General features: G+C 43.1%; 1 protein-coding gene across 1 annotated transcript in view; it reads right to left on the minus strand.

The window, feature by feature from the left end:
• Fam160a1 (family with sequence similarity 160 member A1) overlaps window positions 1-9,077 on the minus strand; it is a 78,513-nt gene extending 69,436 nt beyond the window's left edge. The window contains exon 1 of the mRNA XM_013348640.2: window positions 8,869-9,077. Within this exon, the coding sequence (XP_013204094.1) occupies window positions 8,869-8,973 (105 nt within the window). The 5' untranslated portion in view covers window positions 8,974-9,077. The remainder of the gene's footprint in view (window positions 1-8,868) is intronic.
• Window positions 9,078-11,135: the final 2,058 nt, after the last annotated feature.

The following is an 11,135-nucleotide window of genomic DNA, read 5'->3' on the forward strand; positions in this document are numbered from 1 at the left end:
GTGTGTGTGTGTGTGTGTGTGCGTGCGCGCGCATGCAGGTGTGTGAATGTGCAAGCCGGTACCCGTGGTGGTCAGAAGGTGTCACATCCCCTAGAGCCAAAGTTACAGGCACTTGTGAGCTACCTGATGTGGGTACTCACAACTGAATCCTGGTCCTGTGCAAGAGCAGTGTGTGCTCTTAAACATGGAGCCATCGCTAGCCCAATCAGCAGCTTTTAAAACTAAGTAAGTCAGCTCTCCTTAGTGCAGACCCTTTCTACAGCCTTCTGGGTAAGTGGGCAGAGAAACCAGAGAGCAGACTTTTAATAATCCCCAGAAATGAAAGGTTTGCTGACCAGGAAGGGAGAGACACCCTGGACCCCCTTTCCTCGCCAGCACCTCTTGCCTGTAGTCTCACTGCACAGGGAAATGGGAGTGTTATAATTAAGGCCGTGAGTCACAGGGCGCCCAAGCTTAGCAAGTGCTGGCTGCCTTTGTGCCCATGATTTACAAAAGCTGAGCCTTGCTTCTCAGGAGGCGTTTCCCAGGCTTCCTCTCCTTCCCTTCCCTGCCAGTAGACAAAGCTGTAACTGGCGGTTCAGGTGGGTTCCTAGGCCACACCTGGGACTGGCTCTGACCACAGCAGGAGCCTTAGAAACGTCCGAGCAGGAACTCAGGTGCACTGAGATGCCAAAGAGCTCCTGTCCAAATGGCGCCACTGTCCTCCCAGTGACCCCTGGTGTGACCTGGACTCCCCTCATCTTTCCCTTGTGTGCCTTTCTCTCACCCCACGGCTACCAAACACATTCTTGCTTCCAGTTTCTCTGCTTGCTGCCTAGTTACCCACTGTTCCAACTCTAACCTTCTAGACTGGTGGGTGGTGAGGCTGCATACAGTGCCTCCTGCAGGCTCAGCCCTTGCTGTGACTATCTGCTATGTTACCCAGCCAAGCCTCTTCTCAGGCGTTGGCCGTCAGTCCTGGGGAAAGGAAAACTCAGCTAATAAGGCTGGAGGAGCCATAGCAGGAGAGAGGCTAAAAGCAAACAAAGTATACTTTGTAAACATTTCATTTACAAAACAAGTTCACCATATTAAGCTGAAAATCATATTTAATAAACTAGCACATGGTAAAAGCCCACATTCATGAAGTAAACCAGCTCAGTTAATAATAATAAATGTACTGATCATAACTAGACATGTTTTTCATCACTAGAGGGCATGTGGGAGTGGAATACGAGCTTGGATCATATTTAGTTCAATATATAAATTAATATAATTTAAAAGTAAATACAAAATGAGCAGTATGAATAGTGGCTTTCAAATTACCATCAGATCAAAACACTTAAATCCAACCTAATTTCAAAGCCATTTGACCTTTAGATAGGAGTGCTACTAAGGATAAAATTTTAAAATAGCCTATTTCTTTCAGAAGGAATATCAGGTGTCCCTACCCTTGGTCTCTAATACAACTCCATCTGTCAGTGATAATGGGCCTGAATGTTAAAGTGATAAATTGTAAAAGGAAACAATGGAAAAGGTACACATTAATCACATAATTCCACCTCGTGCTAACACAAGTGTTTCTCTGTCAGGAGATCTGCTTCAGCCCAATCTTCCATTGCTCTCTGCCTCTGACACGGGGAATCACGCAACTTTGGCTAGACTTGCCTATTTCTAGAAAGCCACATGAGGAAGACCCCCCCCCCCAGTTCCGAACCCTTTGGAATGCTAATCTAAAGTGATGGTTGTGGAAAAACTTAAGTTATTAAGCGACATTTTCCATTGCACAGAAAGGGAGGGGGGATTTAATTGGCATGGGCCAAGTTATACTGTGTGTGCCAAATAATGACAACAGAGTTAAGTTTCTACTGTCTCCCCATCATTCCTTAATGGCCGAGCCTTTCCACTTGGAATATTCCTTGAGTACCTGTCTCTACGGGTCTTACCAGAGCCGCAAGCCAGCTGCCCACATAAACACCTGCCCTCCTTCCAGCCTGCCTGTTTACCCTCATGCTGCCTGCCTGCCTGCTTGATTTCTTTCTTCCCTCCCTCCTTCCCTCCCTCCCTCCCGCCCTCCCTTTTTCCCTCCCTCCCTCTCTCCTTCCTTCCTTCTTTCATTTCTTTCTTCCTTTCCTTCCTTCCTCCCTCCCTCCCTCTCTCCTTCTTTTCTTTCTTTCTTTCTTTCTTTCTTTCTTTCTTTCTTTCCTTCCTTCCTCTCTCCCTCTTTTCCTCCCTCTTTCCCCTTGCTTCTTTCCTCCCTTCTTTGCCCCCCTCTCTCTCTCCTTCCTTCCTGTCTGTCTGCCTTCCCTTCTTTTCAGAACTAGAGATTATTAAACTCAAGCCCTGCCTTGCACTGGACAAGTAAGCACTCTACCACTAAAGCTATAACCTCAATCTTTTGTTTTATTGTCGCTGCTATTGTTTGCTTTGGCTTTTAAGACAGAATCTAAGTTGCCTGGGCTGGCTTTGAACTTGCTACATAGCCCAAGCTTATTTTGAATTTGCAGTCTTCTTGAATAGTTGGAATTACAAGCATGTGCTATCATGCTTGACTTTAATTTTTCTAATATTAAAACTATAATCCCCTTGTAAAATGTGCTTACTTAATCCACTTGCATAGAATCAATTCTAGTCAGAAGCTGCACAGACTTGTCTGAATCTAGGTTTTTAAAACATGATAAAGACAGGGTGTGGTAGTAACACCTATAATCCAACACTTTATTAGAGGCAGAAGGACCAAGAGTTCAAAGCCAATGTGAGCTCTATGAGACCTTGCTCAAAAAAACAAAAAGGGGAAACTGTTGCTGCTGTGTTGCTAAGCGGATATAAAGTGCCTGCCAATGCTTTCTAATTATTTATGCCACTGCCAGTTTTTCTACAGGGGTCAGTAGGAGTGGGAGGAGAACAAAGCAGGGCAGTGAGAGGTGAATATGATTAAATCATATTACATATATGAAAATATAATGAAACTCATTACTATGTACAATTAATACACGTGTCTGTTACAGTAAAAAAACAAACAAACAAAACAACAACAACAACTACCATGACTATAAGGGAGGAAAAGGGTTCTTTCATTTTACAGTGTGGGGTACATCATCCAAAGTCAGGGAAGGAAGTCAAGGCAGGAACCTGAAGGCGGGAGCTGATGCAGAGCCATGCGGGAACACAGCTTACTGGCTTGCTCCCCGTGGCTTGTTCAGCCTGCTTTCTTATACAGCCTAGGACTAGGTCCAAGAATGGCATGGCCCATAATGAGTGAGCCTTCCTACATCAATCGTTAATTAGAAAAGACAGTAGGGTTGCCCACACACAAGTCTCTCAGAGGCATTTTCTCAATCGCAAGGCCTTCTTCCCAATATCTCTAACTTGTGTCAAGTTCATAATAACCCATCCAGGACTCTTCATAACAAAGCCCCCTTTTTCAAAGATAAATAAGAGCTATGAAAAGAACATAGGAAGGAGGACCCAAGTGAAAATGCTGAACGGAGCGTTAGTCTATCACACAACGAGAGAGCGGCCGACATTGTAGCAGGCTCACCCTCTGTAGGGTCTCCCAGGAGCACCAGCTGATGGGACTCTCGTAAGAACCATGGATTTCATCCACTTTCAGCTGTCATGTTTAAGGCCACTCGTAAAGCTGGAAAGAGACATAAGTGCTTAAAATGTTGGCGGACATCAATTTTCTAAGATATTCAGAAGATTAATCAGAGCTTTCGAAGCTTTCCACATCCCCAAGGCGTTCCGTGTTCTCTGTCATTTAGTCTGCAACAAGATGCAAACCAAAAGCAAGCTAAACAGAGCAAGGAAATAAAAATGCAAATACGCATGCCAGATCCATGCATCGTATCCTATATTCTCTTAACGGATTCGGGGTATCAGAGTGCTACACTGTACTTGCCCTAAGACCCAGCCTCTAGTTTGCACTGCTGTGGATAGGTGTTTAACACAAACAATCTACAGGCCTCCATTTCTCACTGCCATGCCATCCTGAGACAGAAAAGCCACTGTTCTTTCTTCCTCGAGTGTCATGACTGTCATACGGTGCTGATGTTTCCTTGCTTGCTTTTGCACAGGTTTTCACTATTAGTCCAGGCTGGCCTTAAATTCATGATCCTCCTGCCTCAGACACCCAAGGGCTAGCATTGTAGACAGGTACTGCCATGCCCAGCTTTCTCTAATACTTTTTCGTTTGTTTGTTTTATTTGGCTTTGTTTTTGTTGAGACAGAGTTTCTCTGCGTAAGAGCCCTAGATGTCCTGTACTAGATCTTGTAGACTAGGCTGGCCTTGAACTCACAGAGATCCACCTGTCTCTGTTTCCCAAATGCTGGGATTCGTGCCACCACTGCCCGGCTGCCTTCTCTAATTTTTAAAAAATAATTTTCTCTGTATATAATAGAGGAAGGTCCATATAGTCACAAAGTATAAATAAATGCTATGAAATAAAATAATCTCGAAAAACAGCTTTTTTGGAATAAAAATTTTTTGGTAAAAAGGAGACCTACGTTATTTTTTAGATGAATATAAATGATTTTTTTTGTTTTGTTGTTTATTTTTTGAGACAGGGCCTTGCTATGTAGACCAATCTAGCCTGGAGCTCACTAAATAGCCTAGTCTGACTCTGAACTCTTGATCTTCCTGATTTTGAGGTCAAAAGTACTAGAAATACAGACATACAGACATAAACCTCCTTGCCTAACTTCTTCCAATTCTCTGTTCTCCTGCCTAAAAGAAGTAAGGACACAGTGACTATTACAAGGTCCACATAGTCACGAAGTATAAGCATGTCATGGAAAGGTAGGTGGTATAATTCACGAGCCAGTCTACTTGAACAATTTATTATCTGATAAGCCAGTGATCCCTTCCATTTGAACCCTCTTCTGCTCTGAAAATGCGAAGACAGTGAGGAGATAAAAAGCAATAACCTGCCAAATTATAAACTGTTTTTGCAAATGATTATAGAAATCTATCGCAGGTATATATTCATCCTTACCCCTAAAGGCAAGTTCAAAGACCTTCTTGGAAGCATATTATACAGTGGTTTAAAGTTAGTGCATTTGGGGCTGGAGAGATGGCTCAGAGGTCAAGAGCATTGCCTGCTCTTCCAAAGGTCCTGAGTTCAATTCCCAGCAACCACATGGTGGCTCACAACCATCTGTAATGGGGTCTGGTGCCCTCTTCTGGCCTACAGGCTTACACACAGACAGAATATTGGTATACATAATAAATAAATAAATATTAAAAAAATAAAGTTAGTGCATTTTAAAGTGGCTTCCCAAATTGCCTGGGTCTTCTAAAGTCGTGTTCCTCCTTGCTGTTCAGCAGTTTGTTGACTGATGTCATACTACATTATGCCATACTCTGTTATGGGCACCAGAAACACAAATACATCGCTGAAAGCCTCTGATATTCAGGAGCTTCTCAATGATGTTGGAGAGAAGCTACATATGCCGTTGTAAGATAAGGAGTCTGATGGAACAGGAGAAGAGAGCATGTGGCGATGGTGAGCACAGAGAGAAAACGTGAGAGAGAGAAGAGAGAGTGTCTGCAGGAAATGACATCCCTAATGTGTCCTGTAGGAGCAGCATTTCACCAGACAAAGGAGCACTCAAGCAGAAAGAGCAGCAAGCACTTCACACACAGAGCCACGGAACGACTGGACAATTGCTAGGGATGATGGTGGACACACATGCAGAGCAGTCTCGGAAGCTAGGATCTAAGGAACTGTCTGTGCCCTCCTGGCCTGTGGGTGAGCTTATGCCATTGGGACGTCCAACTAGATACATCTATAACAGATAGATCTGGATCTTAGGTCTATTATTCTGGTGATTTAAGATACAAGATGACCACTCAGGAAGGTGAGAGGAAGCATGGGCCAGGCCAGCTTCCTAAACCTACATTCTCCAAAGTCACTATTAGGAAGCTTACTCCTGGGTATCTACAGAGCACCCTTCTATCATGACATCATGGATGGGGGGGGGGGGTGGAAATTCAAGTGTACTACCAGGCCACTTAAGGTCTCACCCATGGAATGATGAACTGCCTTAGATATGACCCAAGTTAGTTATAGAGCTAGCTGCCCTGGACAGTAGAGGCCAAGATAGAAAGCAGCAACCCTTCTCTCTCCATCCATGTTAGCTCTGTAACTCAAGCTCTGGCATAGAAGCAACTCGTAAATAGTATACCAGAGGCTATCAAATGCATGTCAGTGATGTTGAATTTATACTGAAGTAGCCTAACAAAGATAAATTCTAGATAGCACAGACTTTCGCTGCCTTCATTTTTCCTAATTTATGGTATACAAAAGTATTGTACTGAGCTGTGAATGGCACACTCCTTTCAATGCCATGTGGCCGTTCAGTCCTGACTGCCACATTTGCTAGAGACCTCTCAGGTTGCCTTGGTTGCCTCCGGGGAGTTGGGGGCTGTAGTCACAGTAGGCACAGAGGTACACATGTCACAGATGAGACTGTTTCTCCTGAGTGTGCAGTTAGCCACCCCAGCAGAAGTCATGGTGAAGAGCCGAGTCCAGAAACGGATGCACAACCCAGTTCTGACAGCTGAGGGATTCACAGCTCACATCTCTGCCTTGCCCTCAGTTTTTGCCTCCCCCACCTTCTTTCTCACCAACATAAAGGTCAAAACTGAGCATTTATCACCAATATCCCTCTTAAAATGTTCCCTTCCTCTGACATGAAAACTTTTCCACAGCCAAACTGTCCAAACTACAACTTTCTTCAGCACTCACACTCATAACACTCCCTTTGCTTGACTTAATTCCCGTAGCTGTCCCCCCGAGGATGCTCTAGGGATGTCCTTGAACTGTTCCCTAACTCAACCTCTAAGGGAAAATAGCTACTTAGATACACACGTGCATCTATTTCTCAACCAATATTATCATTCATACAGTTGATAGGAAGGCCCACAGAGTCTGTGCAGATAAAGACTAAGGGCATTTTCTAGATGTATTTAGAAGGAAAAGCTAAGTCTAAAGAGATTAATAAAAAAGGTCTTTTGTTTCATTCTTAAAAAGAAACCCAACTAAAGTTAAGGAAATGGCTGAACAATCATAAGACATGCTCACTTTATAAAGGGAATTGTTTAATGACTAACATTATTTCCTCTGACAAGATATTCTCATCTTCACCTCAATATATTTCAAGAGGGGGGTGCTAAGCACCTGCATGGTGCCTCCGATAACCCCCAGTATCTGATAATGCTGAAGTCATTCATAGCAGACATGGAACTGACTAATAGGATTCTGGGGCTAATATTTATTCTCAACAACGTGAAAAGAAGATGGACACATTCCTCACATAGGACATTCTAGCAGCAGTCCGGCTGCTCTTCGGAGATAGAAACCAGATTGAGCAGGATAGATGATCTACCTACACAGAGTCACGAGGTCAGTGGTGTATCTGTGATTCTCAGAGCAGCTCAGAAAGCCAAATGGATCCCATTACAGGAACCAGAAGGAATGCTCATGATCAAACGTAGTACACACACACAGTGGGCCTCAGAGCAGAGATTCCACATTTCAAAGGGAAACTCCATCGGCCAAATGAATGGTAAGCTGGAAATGCCATCAGTGTGGTAATCCACTCAAGAGAATGGACATAAATAATTAAGTAAATAAAATAGACAAGCATGCAGTAATACATAGATAGATTGTACATGGGATAAGCACAAAATGATATATGGTCCAAACAGGTAAAGATAGAAGCAGGTCTTCTGAGGACTGCTGGTCACAACTCTCAAGAGTCCAGTAGCTGACTCTGAAGCCATTGCTTTAACATGCTTTAAAAAGTGTAAAACCAAAGGCAGTTATCTAATTATCAAGAATAGTTCCAAATTTCTTTCCTTGTAGAGGTGTCCTCAATGCCCACAGTAAATCCATTAAATCTGAACAATAACTCAGAGTAATGGGAAAGCAGAAGAAAATCATAGAAGCTTTACACTAGACGGTGAAAAAGCAACTACAAGGTGTGAACAATCCAGAAGCAGAATTGATTTTGCCCCTTTTGATCTAAACTGTGTCCCCCATAATTGCTGTGATTTACAGGCTCCGGGCTTTAACCCATGTGTTCTTTCCGAACACAGGAAGGAATCTGGTAGTCATTAAAAAACCGTCACATAAATAGCCACTTACCAGCTCACCTGGGGAGTATAACGCTGGACAAGTAGTAAAGAATACCATTCTTTTTTTTATTTTACTACCTGCAAGCTCCCCGAGGAAAGGGGCAGACTGGTAAATTTTCTAAGCATTCAACCCTTAATTATCCACACCAGCAGATCAGAGGAAAGCCCCAAGAAGTCGAAATGAATCATTCACAAACACTAATGTGCTCAGTAGAGAAGATGAGGACTCAGGCACAGCCAGACAGATCCCCCTACATCATATGGGGTCTGACAAAGGCAGGGTACTGAAGTCAGACCCATGGGTTTTGCATTCAAGGCACTGAGGTCTGAGTACCAAGGTCTGGCTTGGTAATTCACTGACGGCAGAACCTCCAGACAGCCATTTAACCTGCATAATTCTCCATTCTCTACTAACTGCCTTATTAGTTTCTGGAGAAGATTAAATGATAGATTTAATATAAATTATATTAATTACAGAACATTTGAAGTACTCAACACAGTACTTAGTAAATGCTTCAAAAGCCAGCCCTTTGTGAAAACAATGTTTTAATCTGATACATACTATAGGAAATCAGGAAGAAAAATCTGCTTTTCTCTAGACTGAAAGAGCCTGTCCTACAAAGCATTTTCTAGAAAGTCAGCTGACTGTCACCAAGTAGGAAATCTTGGCTCAGTGTGGCAGAAACTGGGGGTGGGGGGGGGAGGCTCAGGAGAGGAGACCAGCAGAGGAGATAGAGGTCATTTATTACCTGTGCCCAATGGTTCTTAAACACAATCATGCATGTTTCTGGGTCAACTCCCTTCAGGCTGACAGCCTGCTGAAGTTTGCTTTCTGTCGAAACTGATGACATCATAAACCTTTGACACTTCTAAGTCATACTTAATTTTCATGAAAATATTGTAGGTAGTCATTAACTTCAATTATCATGTGAAAAATGTAACTTCTTCAGTCTTCATGGTCACTTCCCAAAACCTGTAATGACAATAACAAAACAAATGCATCTTATGCTCATATATTAAACAGGACACTGACTACTGAATTAAAAAAAAAGGATAGACAGCCTCAAAGTCCTATACAAGCAGTAGCTGTATGTTAGTCACAACATATCATTTATATTTGATCTTAAGTTTCTCCTATTCTCTCACCCTCTTACTAAAAAATGTAAACTATGGTGCTGCTGAACTATAGACATGTATTAAACATGTGGAATGTCTTCTCTCCGCTAGAAGCAACCACCACCCACGAGTTTTTGTATCAAATCACTCAAGTTTAGTTTCTACAACTAAACAAGAAACTGTGCTATCAACTTCCACAGAATTTTAAGAAACGCCTAGAAACAGGAAAACTGTGAATCAATAGTAACACACACACACACACACACACACACACACACACACACACACACACGCTTAATAAACCTTGGGTGAGCTGCAGGAGCTGGAAGTGCATGAAGTCTTTGCTGTGCAAATGTGAAGACTGAGCTCACATCCCAAGCCTACATAAGAGCTTGGTGGGTGCTTTGGTCCTACCTATCCCAGCACCCAGTGCCGTGTACCACACCCTAGTGTCTGTGCTCTGTGTGCTGGCACCCAGTTTGCGAGCTTTGGGCAATGGGGCTGGAGGTTAAAATACACAGACCCACACAGAGAGACAGCGACATAGGTCATCCTTGAATTCCCCAAGAATGCCCCCTTTATTGTGTTCATGGGCAGATTATATAGGGATAGCCATGCCCTAGCCAAACCCACCAGAAACCACTCTCCTGCCATCAGGAACTCCTGAAGGTCTCATGCTCAGAGCAGCTGTAGGCACTCAGATCAGGGGATTACAAGAAATTCAGGATCTGGGGTCTCACTGCTCCCAAGACCCAGGAAGCAAAGAGGGAGACCCCGTGCAAGCTGACGAGATGGATGAGACAAATGGTGATTTCTGGCTTCAGTTGCAGGCCCCCAACTCAGTCAACAAAGTGGACAGGGATCAAATCAAGGAAGACACCTGGCATCAACTTCTCACTTCCATGTGCACCATCACACATCGGCACAAGTGCCAGCACACATGTGCACCACACACATGAACACGAATGAACATCACATGCATGAGTACACGTACCATCATCCAGACGTCTTGGCTCAAAACAGTTGAGGTTTGCTGTTTTATTGTTTTTCAATAACTTTACAGTGAAATTGAAAACATTCAGCTACACGATACACTACATCATAAAAAGAAGGAAGGAAGGAAGGAAGGAAGGAAGGAAGGAAGGAAGGAAGGAAGGAAGGAAGGAAGGACGGACGGACGGTTCTAAATCAATCATCTTGTGGCTATAAAATAGGCGAAGTTTTCTAGTTTTTCTGAAATACAATAGTCTTCCAAGTAACTTGACAAGCCAATTAGGAACAGCCCACCGAAACCAAGATAGAGTCTTATTAGCTGTGAGTAAAGAGTGGCAAACTTAGAAATGCAAAATGAATTGTGTGGATAAGATATGAAGAAATCCTAGCTACAACACACTACCATTGCTGGAAAAAAATATTAAGGTCACAGACTGTACCTTGAATATGTGGAATCTCTGAAAAAAGCAATAAGATGGTAGAATTATCTAGCCAGCTCAATCAGCCCAGAAAACGACTGGGTAGAGTTCAGAATATTATTTCTTTTAGTGTACAGATTGGAGAGAGTTCAGAAGAAAGCAATTATAATTATCAGAGCACCGGGAAACAGCCCATGATAAGAGTCTGCAGACATGGACCTGCATGGTGTGATAGCTCATCAGGAAAGGCACTGGCTGCAATCCAGACACCCTGAGTTCAATACTCAGAACCCAATTAGTTGAGGGAGAGAAACAGTCCTGTAAGGATTCTCTGACCTCTTCACATGGGCCATGGCATGCATATGTGTGAGTGTGTGTGCATACACATAGATTAGATAGATAGATAGATAGATAGATGATAGATAGATAGATAGATAGATAGATAGATAGATAGATAGATAGTAGATTAGATAGATTGATAGATGATA

The sequence above is a fragment of the Microtus ochrogaster genome, chromosome 1, assembly GCF_000317375.1.
Source record: "Microtus ochrogaster isolate Prairie Vole_2 chromosome 1, MicOch1.0, whole genome shotgun sequence".
In the NCBI taxonomy this organism is placed as follows: Eukaryota; Metazoa; Chordata; class Mammalia; order Rodentia; family Cricetidae; genus Microtus; species Microtus ochrogaster.